The sequence below is a fragment of the Astatotilapia calliptera genome, chromosome 16 (genome assembly GCF_964374335.1).
Source record: "Astatotilapia calliptera chromosome 16, fAstCal68.1, whole genome shotgun sequence".
Lineage (NCBI taxonomy): Eukaryota > Metazoa > Chordata > Actinopteri > Cichliformes > Cichlidae > Astatotilapia > Astatotilapia calliptera.
The window spans coordinates 17,176,192-17,195,276 of record NC_137437.1 but is presented as its reverse complement, the minus strand read 5'-3'; the positions used below and the strand labels follow the sequence as shown (position 1 = coordinate 17,195,276).

Genomic DNA, 19,085 nt, shown 5'->3' with positions numbered 1-19,085 from the left:
AACAAAGCAAAACAAAGACATTATTTAACCCAATTTTCAGAACAGATACAAGTTTAATTTTTTTAATGGTGCCACATGAAACTTTAAGCAGTGAAAAACACATTTAAGTTCTGTAAACAATTGCAAACAATTGTGTGAAAGTGTCACCCACAGATTAGCCATAATTCAGAGTAGGAACACAGACTGACCAATATCCACCTGCTCTACCAAACAGATGCAGATGCCGCCACTAATCCATCAGCCGCTCTCCTGCTCCACCTTCCCTCACCTTTGAAGAAGAGTTTGAGATAGACAAAAGTATTGGGCCACACCTTTTAATTTTTGAATTCAGGTGTTTTTAGTTCCATTATAGGTCTACAAAATCAAGTACCAACAATGTAGCCTTTAAATAAACATTTATGAAAGAATGGGGCGCTCTAAAGAGCTCACTATAAGCGAAGTCTGTGAAATTTCTTCCCTCCTATTCTCCACAATCAGATATTCCACAGTATTAATGCAAAGTGAAAATGCTTAGAAGCCCCAGCAGTTCAGTCATGAAGTGATAGACCTACCTTTCTATACAGGCAGGAAGTCTGCCTGCATAGAAAGGCAGACAGGAAGTCTGCCTGTCTATACCCTCACTTGAAGTCAGCAGTGCCCCATCCCCAACATATATATTGTGGGCAGGGAAATGCTATCCTCGACTGAGTCTCATGAAAGCTGAACAGAATCCCCTTGAAGCTTCAGCCACAGCCAAAACTGCAATCTGTTTGGCCTGTTGGCCAGTGGTATATCACAAAAACATGATTAATTCCCTTTTCTAAAATACAGGGTGGGCCATTTATATGGATACACTGCAATAAAATGGGAATGGTTGGTGATATTAAAGTCCTGTTTGTGGCACATTAGTATATGTGAGGGGGCAAACTCCTCAAGATGGGTGGTGACCATGGTGGCCATTTAGAAGTCAGTCATCTTGGATACAACTTTTGTTTTTTCAATAGGAAGAGGGCCATGTGACACATCAAACTTATTGATAACTCCCAACTCTTGAGCCACGATCGCCCCAATGAAAACAATACGTTTAAAAATGGCATTTTTCTCAGTATTATACATGTTGTTGTACCTGGAAAACTTACAATGAGATGTAAAGGCTACTAAAAAACCGTACATCTGTTATGAAAGATTGTAAAATATCAGGGCACAGCACATAGTAAAGGAATCTACTGTTAGAAAATGCCTAATGTGAGGATGTGATTATGGTCTGGAGAGGCAAGTCATTGAAAACCACCCAGGCACTATTGAGAATCACTAGATGCCATCTGGTCTAAAATCTTCGACTCAAACAACTGTGAACAGATTAGTAAAACAGAAAATGTGGGTGTGCATTGTGGGTTATTTCAGGCACAAAACAAGGATTCTTAAATATCAAAGAACTCCAAAGCAAAAATTGCCTCTATTGTCACCTGATGCAACCATATTTGGAGGAGAGAGCTCTCAGCCAACATTGGCACTGGATACCAGCTTGGCAATGGCAATCTGTAATTCACTCTGATCATAAATGAGTTGCCAAGTTTTACTAGCAAAAACAAAGAGTATCTTCCCAAGATCACAAAGACACACACAAAAAATTAAATTAAATATTTTAAAATAATTAAGTGGAAAAGAAAAACCCCGGAACGTGCTTTTGTCTCAGAGGTAGAAGAAGCCAGAGAACAAAATCCCATTTGTTGTGTCTGGTTGTATTTATGCTGTAAATCTGGGTATTTTAACACAGGAGCCTGTAGCAGCCATTAAAGAAAGGGAAGCATTTTGCACTTCCATACTGGCTTTATTTTTAGTTGGGTAACAAATATCGTTTAGTATAGAAAAAAGAATTGGAAGGAACTGCATAATCACCAAAGCCACAAGCTTTCCTGCCCTGTGGTAACCAGCCTTCTGCTCCAAACTGAAAAAGAAAGAAACAAACAAAAAAAAAATCAAGACTGCTGTGAATGACTTCATCAACCATCAAGACTGCAGTAAACCTGCTGGAAAACAGCAGGTTCATTAACCAAGTTAAAAACCCAGCATATGCTGTCAAAATAACATTTCCTAAATGTTTTTAATTTAAAACGCACAAGTTAAATGAAAAAAAGTGCACTGGCGTGTGGCTGTGTTGTGCTGTTGAGCAGATGATAAGCGATCAACCATGCTGCAGAAGAGGTGAACAGAGGAAGCTTGTGGTTGTGTAGGTGTGCTTTCGGACATCTGAAGTTATTCTGAGTAGACCAGAAGCAGCAACTCTCACGCTCAGATTCGTTCCAATGTTGCTTTTTATTATGTTTTAATATTACTTTCTTTATATTCTTCATTTGCAGTGAGCAATACGGAAAACAAACTAAAAACAATGATTTCGCAGAAAATCCAGTGCGTAAATAGATTTGTTCTGCACAGACTCAGTGAAAATGTGTTGTTCAGTCATTGGGTTGATTTGTCAAGGCTAGCAATCATGTGAAAAAGAGAAATCAGCTTTTCACTGTAATCACTGGCTCATCTGTGACTTTGGAACCATTGTGTTGTTTGCAACATTAATCAATGCAGTGATTTTATTGCACGTTTTTGCATTCCTCTTACTTGAGCTTATCATTTGACTTACTTACCTGTCCATTCATTACTTGTTGTGAAACAGAACTACCAGACAGACATGGTGTGAGTGTGAAGAGAGATATGAGCAAGCACCTTTACCAGGTCATCTCACATCTGTCCCACACACAGGGCTCATTCTTTTTGTCACTGCCACCGTCAGAAACGGGGCACTTTGTCTGCCAACCGCATCAGTGCGGTTTAGTTTAAGTGTGCAGGAAGTCAAAGATAGAAAGATTTCTGACAATGACACCTCGTGGTAAGAGTTGCTCCACCTCAATATTACATTGTTTACGTAATACAGCAGTTTGGGCATTTGCCTTATAAATTGTGAAATAAAAGTTAGCTATTTAGAGCCTCAAAGAGTTCAAAAATTAGAGGAAACCAACTTAAGATTTAAAGAATGTCAATTATATGTAATAGTAGACTCATCTATTGTGACTCATCTCCTCTTGTCACAGGTTTGGCTTTTCTTAAGACATTAACCGGGAGTAATTCCACATAAGAGGGGTTTTGCCACTTGGGATCATTTTATGAGGGTGTGTGAGGTTGAAGCATTTTACTAAAAAAGGAAAATTCTTAAATAAACCCAAAAAACTATATATCAATTTTTACAGAAATATTTAAAAAAAAAAAGCCTGCAATAAAATAGTTTCTTTTTTTCTTTCACAGAGGCCTTGCCTTCATATTTTTATTTTCTTAAGCCTGGTTAGAAGTGTGATATATGAAGCTGTTTTCTTCTATAATTAAAACGTAGGCTATTAACGTGCTAATAAACAAGTCTGCTAAAATTGGTGACATGTGCGGAGACTTCTTCAAAACAAAAACCTACATTTTGGAACACTGATCAAAGTGTGTAACGACACTGTCATTGCTGTCACATTTTACATGGAAAAACAGGTTCTGACCAACAAATCAAGAAGAAAATCCCAATTTGTAGAGCAAGTTTCTCTAAGGTCACCACTTTTCAGTTGAAGGACTGGAAACAGGAAACTGCTTCCCCACCCTTTAAAGCGAATTCACTGCTGTTGCAAAGTGATAACTGTGAAACCTTAAATTACTGATCACTCATGATCTTGCTCAACACACACACATGTCACACGAGAAAAACTCCCAAATTTATGGATTATTATGTTCCTTCTGTTGTAAATCCTGATGCTCTAATCCACCGTTCACTAAAAAATCTCTATTGAAAAATGTGCCCCATTTTTCTTCCATTATTCTCAGTGGAATAACTTGGGGGAGGACCCAGAGAAGTTGAAATATAGCCTACATTTTCTATGCGACTCTTAATCAATATGTGAGATGAGTCAGGAAACTACTTTCTGTCTGTGAATGGAATTTTTCTCTTCTCACCATCGGTGTCTGGCTGTCACAGCCCACACAGGCGCTCTGTGCATGCTCTTTCTCTCTCTCCGTGTATCTCTCTCTCTCTCACACACACACACACATTGGTAATTGTATTTTCCCTCAGTTAGACAAAGCCCTGATTCACGAAGCCCCTGCAAAATGACAGCGCACACGGAGGCAGTGCGAAGGCAGCGCTTGCAACAGGCCAGATTAGAAGGTGCCTCTGAGGTCACAAAGCGAGTTTGTGGACGCTTCTGCATCAAAGCAGCTTTTAAAAAAACCTCCCACAATGTGTGCAGAAACGCAGAGTGTGTGTCATCTTCCTCCAAAGTGATGAGAGTAACATCTGTGACGTCCGAGCATAACATTTTCTAATACATAATGAATATTAGTGAAGTGAAGAAACACAAGAAGCTTTTACATTACGTTTAAACTTGGAAACTGATCTGGAAAAATGACAAGTGAGACGGGGATTTTCAATTTAAAAAAAAAAAAAGTATTCTTGAGAGGAATATCACGGCCTTCCCAAGAGGGGGGAGGATACAATAAGTATTTGTTTAATTTTTTTTCAGCAGTATGTGCAGATTTATAATCCTAACCCACTCCATCACCCCACCGTACCACTTCACTACAGCACAACGCGCGTATCACATACTTTACACATACAAACATGCACCTAGACTGCTTAGATTTCACATAAACGAATGACCTGAGAAACACCTTATAAACATTCACATGCAGATTCAAACACATTCTCTCCCACCAAATGCAAATACACAACTACAGGTTTAGAAACTGTGCGATTTTAATCATTGTCTGGCAGAAGTCTGCAGCTGTGCAACAAACCTTTTGACAGGGTAAAAAAAATGCTAAGAATTGCTAAGGCATGTGGTTTTGCTGAAAATACAGATGTCTCCAAGGGGATTATACGGGAGCAGGGATCTATTAGGAGTGCAAAACTATTACATTTGAATGATTTCACTCTGGTGTTAAGCATTTTTATTCATTATAGCAAAAGAAATAACATAATCTTTTAGCTTGGTTCTATTTTGATATCTGCTTAATTAAAGCACTGTTTTAGTTACACTTCTCACATAAATCCAGATGCAGTCGGATCTGAATTTATGCTGTCTTTATACAGGTGCTGGGTTAAATACACAAACGTATATCTAATAGAAAGCATAAATAGTAAATGTTATCTTTCAGTTGACATGGCTAGCAGACTCCCTGAGTAAAAGTGTGCACAATATGTGTGTGATTATTTCCTCGGCAATGTCCACCACAACTTGGCTTGGGATCAAAAAAAAAAGCATCTGGCCACCAGGTTTGGCACAGCTGAAAGGAATGTGATGCTTTTCTAAAAATAGTCGGAAATGCACAAAGTTGAGATAAAAGGCTGAAAGGATGACAGTGAGAGTCTGAATGCATTTTTAAACACTTTTATTATTCTGTTTGTTGCATTTATTACATTAACTTTACATATGTAAATAGTCATTCGTGCATCCTTTGATTTTTTTTTCCTGTTGGACGCTACCTTGCATGCCTATTAAAAAAATCTGAACCCACTTTCATAATTATGATGTGTTTCTGATCACTGTGTATGCTCAAACTCCACATACAGGTAAGTACTACTTAAATGCTTTTGTAGCTTTTGAATGAAGTGCTGATCTTAAACTCTAATAACTTTCATGCTGCTCGTCTGTTTACAAAGAAAATAACTGAGAGATGCAAGTCATATGCTTTGAAATGAAATATTATTTCAACAGAGAAATAACATTTTAAAAGCACCGCTTTGCACATACAAACACAGTAATACCCAGAAGCGCCATTGTAATTCATTGCTGATCATATAAGCACGCAGGTACCACTTTGATCCAGAGCAAAAATATTTAGAGGAGTGGAGTCTCTCTTTGGGTGTTTAACGTGAAGTTCTCAAGCAAATTTTTCAAACCACTAACCATGACTGTAGGATGGAGGCATCGAACAAGACACGCATTCCTTTCTGGGGCACCAAAAAAGGTTTTACTGTTGCTCCCTCAGGCAATTGATTCAAGCCATCTGACCGTGGAGTTCAACCTCTAACGAACACACATGGACACACACACACATGCACACACACATCAAACACAAACAGACTTTGAAACGTGTAGAAAAGTTTGTAATAGATATTACATAAACAAGGAATCAGTATGCAGCCCTTTTAGTTCATCTAATACTACCGATGGCCCCACCCAACTATCACAATACACTGAAGCGACAGGGTCTTCAGCTGAGGTACCAGAGGAAGAATAAGTATCAGCTCATAGTGACAGTTAGCTGGTTATTTAAAAGATAGGGATGGCATTTTCTTTCCTACTGTCCAAAAATCACCCAAAATGTTAGTACATCTCTGCAGTGCAGGCGTGGCTGAGCAGCGAAATCTTGGAATATTTAATATAATTTCACTGTTTTAAAATAAAATTATATATATACGTTTTTCAAAACATAAAGCGTTTACTGCCTTTAATTTCAGCATGGATACATACAAATACACATTTGGTTTCTGCTAATGCTGAATATGAAAAATATAAAATAGCAGTGCACTCTTTCTTTAAAGACCAGGTAAAAGACTCAGAGTCTAAAAGAGGAAAGTGTTTTGAGGACAGGCGATGTGCTATCAAACAAGTACTTTAATTTGCCGCACAGAGACGCTGCTGTTGGTTCAGGAATGCATGGGCATCGATTCATTCAATTACAGAGTCACACAGAGAACGACAGCGAGATCTGCTTAAGAGTTTCTCACTGACACCATGTGAGGACAGTCTGGCAGATTATATCAGAAGCAGCAGAGCAGAGTTAAGTGTTGTCCATTTGGTGCTCATAAATAGGATTGTACTGAACATCCTACAGAGGTGTGTCAGAATATCTTCCCTTTGTACCGAGATGATGATGATGATGATGATGATGATGATGATGATGAAGACGAAGATAATGCAGGGAAATAATTCTGCAAGGCTGGCTCCCAGCATATCTTCTTGTCAGCCTCTGTTCTCATTTGTTTACGATCAATCAGCTGAAAACAAAAGTACAAGGAGAGAGTAAAGAATATCTAAAAATGCATTATAAAGTATAAAAATAAAGGTTTTTCTAATATTTAACATTTACATTTCAGAAAAAAGTCTGAAACAGTTTAACTGTGGAAAGGTACTACATGCTAAAAAACACAGAGGCACAAAGTCAAAAGACAAAACATGAAATGACTATCACACTGATTTTTTACAGTATATGTAATAATATCTGGATTACAAATTATTAAATTAAATAATATAGTTTTATTGCAATCAGAGTTTTTAAAATCAAGTTCCAGGAAAATTCGTTACCATAAATCATTCCTGTCATAATAAGATGAGGTAAGTGGGAAAACTGCAGAACCTAGTCTCTGTCCAACTCTTCACTTTGTTTAGTGTATGAACTGGTTCCATCAGATCTTTCTTTGTAAAAGTCTTGTCTGTAAAGTTTTCTTTGACTTCTTTGGCTTTGGCTGATTTCCTTATTCAGTCAGAACTGACTGACTTCCTTCTTGCACAGATGGAAAACAGCTCTTAAATTTGTCAGTAAAGTGCAGATGGAGTGCAGGTACAGGACAATGAAGCAGGAATATCATACCATCGATGTTCAGTCCTAACTGTAAATATTAACTAAACTTGGAGGATGTTATGAAACCCATTTCCAGATGGAATCAATATAGAAACTTATAAAAAGTGAAATAATACAAAAAACTGAGAGAACCAGAGACTTTTAGAAGTTTCTCGTCTTGAAATTAAAAAAGTCTTTCACTCTCAGTCTTTATAGTGCATGTCATTCATTTTTGTCTACACTCTCATACTCTTTTGTTGGTTTTGTGCTTTGTGCTGCTCCTTTCACTCTTTTTGCCTCTCCACTGATCGACTGAGGCAGATACCTTCTTCTCTCTGAGCCTGGTCCTGCCAGAAGGCACTTCCAGCTACAGGGGAGTTTTTCCTCTCCACCATCACAAAGTGAATCTGCAGTTACCCCTAGGCCATGCGGTTAATGATAATATTAAATACAACTGGAATCTCAAATACTGAGTGCAGCAGCTTCAGCACCCATTTTCCCATTCATATATTCAATATTGTAAATGTAGCATTTATGTCACAAGTTGACTAAAGACAAGTGAGATACTGTTTAGAAGCAAAAGCTAGTTTCAGAGTTTACAGATTAAAAACTAACTGACAAGACAGATCAGGTAATTTTATAGATATGAATAAAACCAGTTTACAACAACATATAATATAAATTCCTGCTCCTCCAGGCTTCTAAATATTAATGTAAGTTGGTGATAACTGAGAGCCTATCGATGGGGATGTTATTATAATTAAAATGCACATGTTTACAACGCATTACAACCTATGGGTGCATAATAAGATTTGCAAAATGTGCAAGAGAATATCGTAAAAAGTCACTTTGACTTGTGAATGTGTGCAGTAATGTGGAGCTGTGTGCGTAGTAATTTTGCAAATGTGTACACATATCTCCAAATCTGTATTCAGACTGAAAGAGATGATTTTTTTTTATTTTCAAAACATTTACTAATATAATTATACACACAGAAACTCAATACATATTTGCAGATTATAACACACTGACAAATCTTATTGGAATCTCACAATTAAGGTAATTACACAACTCTGGGCACAAATTTTGAACTAAATCAGTAAATATACTTGACAGTGTATGCCACAATATGGACGTGAGTGGATACTGGGAGTCATTTCACAATATCTGACCTGTGGGAAATGACTTTCTGACCATTATTTCAATATTATAACACTATTGTTGAAGAACACCACACCTGGCAACTGCTTCCTCATTGTTTTTGAAGCACCCAGGCAGTTTGCCTAAACCCACAATAAGAGAAGGAGCCCCAAATATTAGATTTCCTTGACCTTCAAATGATCTCTTGGCTTTAAGAGAATTACGATGGAGTGAGTGGAGAAAGTGTAATAACTTTAAAGCAATTCAAGCCAAGAGACTGTCAGTATCAAGAGCACAGTATATTAGTGCACAAGCAGTTCTTTAACGTTGAAATAAAAAATACTGTTTTACTTCCAATATTAATTTAGTTTGTTCACTGTTTGAGTCACATGTTTACAAAGGGCGGGAACCATGTGTAGCTCTGCATGTTTTATTTGGCAGACACGGAGCCCAGTTCTGACAAAGGCATTTGTGTCTCCTCCCAGAATCAGAAATCAGGGCAAATGTTTTGACAAAAAGTATTTTGAAGCTTTCATTTCTTAATGATACTGCATGTTTTGTAGCATTTATGAACATAAAGCAATCTAGTTAACTTGAGGTGACCAGCTCACACCACTAGTTACATAAAACCTGTGGACAGGTGGCTAAAGCGACAGGAGTGTGGACATCAACACAAGATTTTTCATATGTATTCCTGATACAACCCTCAAATAATGACAGTGAGACATTTTTGGAGTTATACAGTGGGCATACTCACCTTCTTTACGCAAAAAACACTTCCAAAGGCAGAAGCAGAGAGACAGAACTAACAGAGCTGCTACTGTAGTGACTGAGATCAGGATGGTGAGCGCCGTCCCGACTGGAAGGGAAAAATACAGAAATCTGATCAGCTGTTTTAATATCTCTATAAATAGATAAACATATAATTCTTCAATTTAATTTTGCTGTTAGTATTTCTGTGACTGTTTGTACCGAAGGGCTGTGCTAAACTGAAAAGTGCCTCTCTGCAGCTATAGACCTGCCCTGATTAAATCTCAGATTTAATTTAGTTACTGTCTGATTCCACTCTTGACCCATTAAACCAAGATAAACCACAGGTCATCAGAAAATGAAATACCTGACAATAGCACACAGTTTACATATGCCAAAGCTTCCAGACCATTAAAAAACACAACAGAGATTTTTTAACCATACTGGTGAAGAATGGGAAAACACTAATTCACTCAGCAACTTTGCTGATTCACTTAAACTGGTGATCACTCCCACTCTCATCCTTATCAGTTAACATGAGGTGCTGAGTAAACTAAGAGGCTCCCTTGACAGCCTGTTAGCTTAGCATAAACACTTGAATAAGGGAGAGTTGCATTGCTGGCATCAACAAATCATCTATGAGCATCTGTAACTTTCTATTTAAGATGCTCTGTCTTCAGTCTGCATGAAAACAGACATGTAGGTGGAGCAAATTATCATTTTATAGGTTGCTTGTGCAATATTGTCTTTAAAAAAAGGCAAAAATCATACCTTAATCCAGCACTTGAAACAGATGGCATGCATTGTGGAGTTTTTGGGGGGTTTGGGGGCTTATACAGCCATTGTTCTACAGTACCCCTGCTCATCATATCTGAGCTTTCACTTCCAAATTTCTTCCTTTGATTGAGACTTTTAAATAGAGAGACAGTAAGGCCATTATGATAATTCTGAACATTTAGTGAATCCTAGATAGGAAGTAAGTTACTGTTTAATGTTATGTATATTTAAATATTTATAGTATCATAATTCAGGCTTCTCTGGAGAAAAATCTATCTCATACTTTACCTCCTTATTTTATGCTTTTCCCTAAATTTAAACCCCCCAACACAGCAGAAGAGATTCAGTAGTCACTGCAAATTTGCACATGGTCAGAACAGGGTGAACAATCCAACCACAGTCCTGGAGGGCTAACAGCACTCCACAATGAGCTATATTTGAATGCATTTTTAATTTTTATGGGCACCTCATATTCATGGCTCTGCTTTAATGAGTTGCAAGGCATCGTGCAGAGACTCCTGTGGTTACTGGAAGCCATGAGACGGAGACGGTGCTGGCGAGTGGATCAGGAAGCAGGCCAGCTGTGTTATCAATCGTGGTCAAGCGAGAAAGGGCAGTGGTCTGTATGACTATCTACTAACAAGTTCCACCGCATCAGCCAAGGACACTGCCTCTGTGCTCAGCAGAGCATAATATTAATGCACAGGGTCCATGGGTTGAAAATTGAAACACTGCTCAGAAGATCCATGAGGAAGCTTAAAAAAACAATTTTGATTTGACCCTTGAGGTTTCATCTTTTAATGCAGTATCGAATTCTTGGATTTTGTGCTAAAGTATGGTATCCAGCTGACTGTAGTTTCATTTTCATGAAGGTAAGAGTGGTATTGAAATGTTCATTTCACCATGTTATGAAGTGAAGATTGCCTTTATGCAAAAAATTGAAAAGGCTAACAGACCTACATAAGATGAGGATGGGTCTGCAAGTATGGGAACTAGTGCAATGCAGTTTATGGGTGTCTTTTAGAGAACATTTAAAAACTATTTCTACTATCTTTTTCATCCTGGGTTGTAGTATTGCCTGCAGAAAGACATTTTAAGTTTGTAACATAACGTAGCTCAGGGCAAAAAAAGCTCAGCCGCTGAGATCTTCAAAGAAGAAGGATTAGTAACACTAACTTACTCTTAGTGTTCATTGATACAGCAATTGGTGACTCAAGCCCTTTGTGGTGCACCAAGCATTTGACCGACACGTCTTTAAGCAACCCAGACTGGACAGTCAGCGTACTGATCACTAGAGTGGTCCCATCATCTTGCGGTAGCTGCTTTGTCACAGGTGGGTGCATGGTGCGGTTGTCTCTCTCCACATTCCACACAATCTCTGCCGGCGGCCTTGAAACAGAGGTGCAGTTTGCCTCGATCACCCCTGGAGAAGTGGTTTTGTAGCTCACCTGAGGTTTTGGCAGCACTGCGAATAATAAATTTACACAAATCCAAGTTTATTGCAATAAACCTTTCTGTTGCTTCAATAAAAATAAAAGCAGTCAGTGAAATATGAAAAGCATGCTGTGGTAAATCAATCATGTGTCAGATTACTTTAATCTATAAATTGGTCCATTGTTTTAGTTTCCATCATCTAAGTGTGCTAATTTAAATTTCTAAAATCATATCTAATAAAACCCTTAAAGCCTTTCGGTTCGTTCAGCTAAGATATGCGAATTCCTGCACTCCTTAGATCCATAAGTAAATATCTGGCTGTTTTCAATTCTCTGTTCTCTGGGCTGAGAAAGGAATGTGATACACTGGAACTCAGAACATTTCTGTTGGCAAGAAAACATTTAGCCACAGATATCTGGCATTCAGAGTTTCAGCAATTTCTGCAAATTCTACGTGATAAACTTCACCCATCAACAGCCTTAGAGGGTGGTTCAAATCTGAGATCAATCTGACAACAATCCAAACCATAATAATGCCTTCGTGTTGCATAGCTTGGAATGACTGTGGCTTTTATTTAAAATGTAATGCTCGTGTGTCCTAAACAGCAAATGTATTACGAGGAAGTACATTTTTGTCCCCGTTCATTACTATGTAGTTACCTATTACAATGGCACAAATATATATACGTAAAAACAATCAAAGTATTGTAATTGCTTTTTCCCTCATGGTGGCGATTACTTTTGAGATTTGTAGTAAGTTAAGACATTTATATATTACCTAATGTATACTGTGCCAAGCCTGGTGTTACAACTTAAATAAACCACAAACTGTGACATATAAAAGCTGAAAATGTATAATTTCATGCAGAAATTTAATGCAGCCGTGAAGATGTGAACTCAGTGACCGCTTCACTTGTAGTATGAAAAATCTTCTTTAGAGCTTTTAAATCACGTTACACATTTCTCCATTCCATGTTTTTCACACTCTAGTTTAACTAACCCTGCTGGTCTGCTTTCAGGAGGATAACGCACAAAGATTAAATCATTTTTTTTAACATGGCAGTGAGTTCGCTGTACTAAAAAGGCCTCCACAGTCACCAGATTTCAATCCAAAAAAGCAGCACTGAGATTTGGTGGAACAGGAGATTCACATCATGGATGTTCAAATGACGAATCTGCAGCAACTGTGTGATACCGCCATGTCAATATGGACCTTAATCTTAGAGAAATGATTACAGCACCTTGTTAAATATATACCATGAAGAATTACCATGAAGTCAGATCTAAAGGCAAAGGGAGTCTGGCCTAGTACCATGTTTTTTATTAATGTAATTAAGAATACTTGTAATAGCAAAGATAATGTAAATGTGTCTGCATGGGCTATAATTGCTGTTGAACAGTATTTCTGAAAGTGGGAGAAAAGAAGGGCGCACTATGTCACACCCAAAGTGGAATGAAGTTAGAAGCCTGTTGGCAACAATAAGCATTAAGAATAAAACATTAATGCTAATCATGCTTCAGCACCCAGAGCGCCTACTGTCCTGTACAGTTCAGTTTCAGACAAAAGCACGTGTGTTTCTTGAGATAATTGTGAGAGCAAGGGAATGGGAGAAAAGTGGAAAAGCAAATGAGCATAAAGAGAGAGAGAGAAACAAAGCACAGAGGGAATCACTGTCTGCCGCAAACACTGACAGAGTCATGCATCAGGACCTCGTTCCCTGCCTCCATCGTTCTTCCGAATGGTCCATTCTTTGCACGGACACACTCCTGTTCTGTTCTGAGTTTGTGTGTTAACAACAGTCTACTCTTGTGATATCATAAAATTGTGCATAGGGCAAAATCTGGGAGAAAAGATGCACATTCCTATCTGAATCCCAGGGGGTACCTGTCTATCCTGCCAAAAATGTCCAAGTTAAATCGTCTCCTAGTTGCACTAAAGCCTGCCTGCTTTATTTTTCTCTCGGCTTTTAGCTCCAACTATTTTCTTCGTTCCATGCGAAAGTGACACTATTTTACAAAAACACAGCCTCAAAAAACTGAAGACTTTTGAAGTATCAGCCGCACTAACAACAAATAAAATCATAGCTCTGTGGGAGGTAGGGAACCTTGATTAGGTCTGCTGGCCCAGAGCAAACTATGTCAATTTGATGTACTGCTTTGGAAATTTGGCGTGAAATTCTGGGCGTAATTTGGTTCAGCGTGCCTCGATTAAGACTCCTAATGACTTTATTGGTCGCCTGACATTTCAACTAGTGCCACCAACAAGCCAAATCTTCCACTTGTCCAGGGCTTAATTTAATCTCAGAACAGCTCAATCACTTCCAGTTAAATTCTAGGGCCAAAGGGTAGGTTTAAGCATTTTACAAAGCAAATATGAGACTGTAATAGTCTGAATTAACTAAATCAAGTGAGTATCTTACCAATCACAGTCGATTTGGTACAGTCTGTTTCCTTGCTGAGTTCGCAGGGGAGGGATCTGCTGACAAGTGGACTTGTCAGGACAAAACACCAGCAGTAAAACTGCACGATTACCACAAAGCAATTTATTATTGCTATGTTAAAGCCTCAGTTTGACTTTGGCCAAACAAGAATTTCGCTTTTTATACTAACATAATTAATGTGAACAGTAAAATGTCATGGGAATACTTTATAACAGTACCCAAACAATTTACCAGATATGGGATAAACTACACTATACTACTTCAAGACAAATATCTTACATTGCACTGTCTGGCATTGTCCATCGACAATGCCAGACAGTGACATAGACTGCCCAGTGTTAACAGCAACAGTTATTCAATTTAAGCGTAGTTATAAGATTTTACTGCTAAGGACAACTGTTCATTGTTACTACTATGACCTCAAAGAAGGTCAAAGAAGGAAGAAGTGCCTCAAACTGTGAACACAGCTTCCAGAAATGCTGATTAGTTTAGCCCCAAAGACACTTATAAATGTTTATAATAACAAAATTAGGTTTGCAGAGTTACATCCAAACAAGCCACAACACTGCTGGATAGATTGACGCTTGGTTAAATGATACTTTAGCGGAGCTGTGATGTACAGTGCCGTGCCTGGAGAGAACCAAACACAGCAAAACAGCACAGACGCCTAATGTGACTGCAGAGCACGGTGGTGCAGGGGTGATGATTTGGGCTGAGCACCTTGTAGTCATTAAGTTGACCACAAACTACTCTGTATGCCAAAGTAATCTTCAATCAAATGTGAGACCATCTGTCTAAAAACTAACGCTTGGTAAGGCTGGACAATGATGTGAGAATCTGATAAATTCATATTATTGCTCGTAAAGATGGCGCTACGAGTTCTTATCAATTAGTTTTGCACAGAATCATGTGAAAATTTTCTTTTTTGCATGACAAAACAATAATGCAAATTCACCAGCAGTGTTTATTACCTTTGTGCAGAAACAGGCTAGATGTTTCTGTTTACATTTTATCTGGTGAGCTAGCTACAAAATTAGCATTTAACTAATTTTGTAAGATAACTTTGCAAATATTACACAGACTTGCTTATTTTTTGCATATTGTTAAAAAATTATGTTTTCAACAGTACAGAGACTGTTCTTTTACTCCCTCTGATTTGTGCTAACTAGGCACTTGGTGTGAGCAGATTACACAATTAATGACTATAGCAATTAGCAATTTTATTTTATTTTCAAAACTTTATTTTAAGAAACTTTTAAACTGTGCTTCATTTCTGATTTATGGTAAGTTTATTGTACATAAGATGTCTCAGGGTTTGTACAAATACTGAGTTCTTGTGTGGATTATCCTTTTACAATACTGAACCACAACAGCATCACCAGTAATAGCCCACTGTGAAAACAGGTGTTTACCGTAGGTGGAGAGACAAACTGTGGAGGTCTTCGGCCCATCAGAACGTGTTTCATAGATGCAAGTGTAACAGCCTTCGTCCTGGATGGCAACAGGCTGGATGGTAAGCTGACTGTCAGACAGGGAGGAAGTGAGCCAGACTCTCCCCTGGTAGGGTGGCTCGATCATAGGGTCGCTCCGTTTTGCAAAGGAGGCTACATCCGTGGATTCTCCTTGAGCAGAAATGTGCCTCCACATTATCTGTTGAACTTTTTCTGGCAAACCATAGGAGCATAAAAGGGAAACCTTTTTGCCGCTAACTGCTGTTTTGTTACCATCAATGGTGACTTGAGCTGGAGATTTAAAAAGAGAAAAAAACACTAGTCAGTGAAAGAATGATGGATGAGAAGATAAGATAAAGAAAAGAAAAAGGCAGATAAAGGGTGCAAACAGGACAATGTTAATATTCAGAAATATGAGACGCCCAAACAGAAACCAGTCACTGGAATCCACACCAGCTGTTTTTGGTTAGAGCCCTCCTCCCACTGCTCCACGGCTCTTTATTAACATGACTGGCTGAGTTTCAACATACTCATCAACTCTTGTTCAGAGGTGAGCAGTGGTTAGGGACATCAGTATTCACATATTTTCAGTGTTAACGGTCGGGTGCAAAGGGCAGGCATCCAAAATCAGTTAAGAAATGGTGCACCACTGAGGACAGAAATGATGGAAACTCCATTCAGCTGACTGGCTTTTATGATTCTCGTGTGGCGTCTCAATTTCTATCTTTGTTATTTCTCAAATATACCAGCAGCTATTGTAGCACATCTCACATTTTCTCATTCAAAAACAGACGACACTGATGATACTAATGGTGTATCAACCAGTTGACAGGCCATTTTACTTCCGCTTCAGAACAATTGAGCTCTTCAGTTTGACCCTGTGAATGACATCTGCCTCCTTCCTTGTGTCAAGGGGATCATTACTCAAACTGGCTTCCAGAGCAGGTCTTCCCAACTAGTTCGCAGCCATTCTTACTATGCCATAGAAGATTTTCACTGTGGTTTAAATACAAGAGACCTGCATGTTTAGTGTGCTTTTGTTTGAAAAAAAAAAAGACATTTTGAACTTTCACCCATGCAAAGCCTGTAGGTCAGCTTGCATTACAATTCATTCATTTTTTGTTCAGTTATGGCTGTGCAGACTGATACTCACTTTACATTCAGTGCAATAACAGCATCATATAAACTTTTATTTTTAGCCATTTTATGGAGCAGAAGACATTACGTTGATTACAGGAATCTGAGAAGAATGCACTGAAGTCCACCAGAGGTCTCTGAACTGAGCCAGAAACACTGCTGTAAAGGATCAGTACCTTAATCCATACAGGCAAGCTACTCATTCTGTCCTGTAACAGATTGGTACAGCTTCAGAAATGTGTACAAGCACACAGGATTTACCTAAACTATAACATACTGCTGTTGCACCAAGATCATTAATGTTAATCTGTTATCATTAATGGGCTTACTCACAAGTCACTGTGAGACACGTCGATCCCTGCTTTGAACCAGTAGGGTGCAGGTCAAATATGCAAGTGTAGCAGCCTTCATCACGGAAGCCCACCCTGCGAATGATGATAGACGAGGTGTCCTTTGCAGACGACGGGGCGAGTTCCACATGCTGCTGTCCGCTCACACTCTCCCTGTTGCCAGGCTGGTAGGTCAGCAGGGTCTTGTTCTGGACATCTAGCCAACGCACCTGTCTCAGGGATTCACCTCGCTCCTTTGAAAGACTGCAGGTCAGAGTGAAAGGCTTCTCCACCGGTGCTTCCAGATGCTGGGTTGCTGTTACTCTAGCTGGAACAACCACCAGAGAAAATCATAAGCTGATGTACAGAACATCCTCACTTTAGCTTTTTCCTTATGCTATAAGCGTGGTTTGGCACACTCACCTTGTAGGCGTCCTGCCATAAGCAAGAGTGAACACAGCTGCAGACAGGAGGCCTGGATCATCATCTTCTTCACTGCTCATTCAACAGAGAGAAAACGAGAGTTACTGAGATTTAACAAATGATTATAGTCTGCTCCTGTGTGAATATACCCTCTCTTATAATAAAAAAAAAAAGAAGATGATCCAGTGATGCAGAATGAAGGCTGAAAAGGCAAACTCACTTTATCTTACTCAGAAAGCCAGTTAAACTGCTGTATTCAACAATGTACATTTTTTTACAGAGATTTTACTCCATAAAGCATTTAGTGCAGTTCAAAATATTTCTATACATCTATAAATTAAGTGCGCAAAGACTTTCAGATGATACCCTGAGTAAGTCGCAAAGTTATCACAGTAGAGATGATTAAACCGATTCAGGGTTGGATTTAAGCCTAACGGCTCAAACTCCAAATTAAATACAACTGTAGATAATTGCACGTCAAAGAAATTAGTGATTATAAGTGTTGTACTACTTTGCTGAAATCAGATCACCTGTTGTTAACCAAGTGAATGAAACAAAATTCCTTTAAAAGATTAATAAATCAAAAGCCCTATCATATACAAATTATAGACCCATGAGACTAAATCACTCACCTTTGTATGCCAAAAAGCCAAGCAGTTTAAAATCTTCTACCTCTGCAACATCTCGCTCATCCTTATGATTTGTCAGTCTCGGGAAACTTCACTCTAGAAAAGGATAGAGACCGTTTTTACTCATCCAACTCTTTTCCACTGTGCGCACATCAAACTCCGCCGTGAACACCAGCCGGCCAACAACGGACTGCGGTGAGGCGCCCACAACAGGCTGAACCACATAGCTCATGTTTTGCGCTCACAACGCCCTCTGGAGGGACTTTGTGTGCATTTCTGGTTTCACAAAGCCTGCAATCAACCATGGACTGCAGGACGCAGCTGACAAGTGTTTCATTTTGATGTCAAGTACACATTATAATAAATTAGAAGTTTGAGTAAAACATATTAATTTAAGGCTTTCATTGGAACTTTGGGTAAAACCTCATAGGATGACATCAGAAAACATAACAATTTTTCAAACTACTCCAAGGCTGAGACGAGTGAATGTAATACAAATACTAAATACATAAATCTTATTCATTAAACTGCTTCCTTTAGGGGCCTCCAGTGTCCTCCATCTCACCCTATCCCGAAGATCCTCCTGTGTCGCATCCCTCTGCATGTCCTCCTTCAAAACTTCTATTGACTTCGCTGAGATCTTCTTCTTCGTCTCCTGCCTGTCAACTCCATCTACAGTTAGCATACTTTTCCCAGTATTTCCACTATCCCTCCACTGCACATGTCCAACCCAAAACCATCCCAGTCTTGCCTCTCTAAATTTGTCCCCAGGTATTAAAAAGTGAATGAATGATTAAATAAATGATATTTATAAATAATTCGCAATTTATTTAAAAACAATGAAAACAATTTAACGCTATGGTTGAATACATTTTTTATTAACTTTATTGAAGTAAAGAAAAGTAAGAAGTGCGTTTTTGTTGCGCTTATTTTTTTACGTCTACGTTTTTACATATGGAAAAAACAACAATTGTAAAATAAATTACATTTCTGATAAATGTAAATA

The 19,085-nt window shown here is 38.5% G+C and overlaps 1 protein-coding gene across 2 annotated transcripts; it reads right to left on the bottom strand.

The window, feature by feature from the left end:
- Positions 1-1,772: 1,772 nt before the first annotated feature.
- Positions 1,773-18,276, bottom strand: LOC113008434 (OX-2 membrane glycoprotein). Of its 2 annotated transcripts, none has more exons than XM_080290660.1 (7): positions 18,083-18,276; positions 17,451-17,522; positions 17,032-17,355; positions 15,523-15,852; positions 11,417-11,701; positions 9,467-9,568; positions 1,773-1,927 (listed from the first exon to the last, which is right to left on the bottom strand). In XM_080290660.1, the coding sequence occupies exons 2-7, from the start codon at positions 17,512-17,514 to the stop codon at positions 1,875-1,877; spliced, it is 1,158 nt and encodes a 385-aa protein (XP_080146786.1). In that variant the 5' UTR covers positions 17,515-17,522; positions 18,083-18,276; the 3' UTR covers positions 1,773-1,874. The 2 variants fall into 2 exon arrangements, with proteins under 2 accessions (XP_080146786.1, XP_026001621.2); XM_026145836.2 differs by lacking the exon at positions 1,773-1,927 and adding an exon at positions 5,378-7,006.
- Positions 18,277-19,085: the final 809 nt, after the last annotated feature.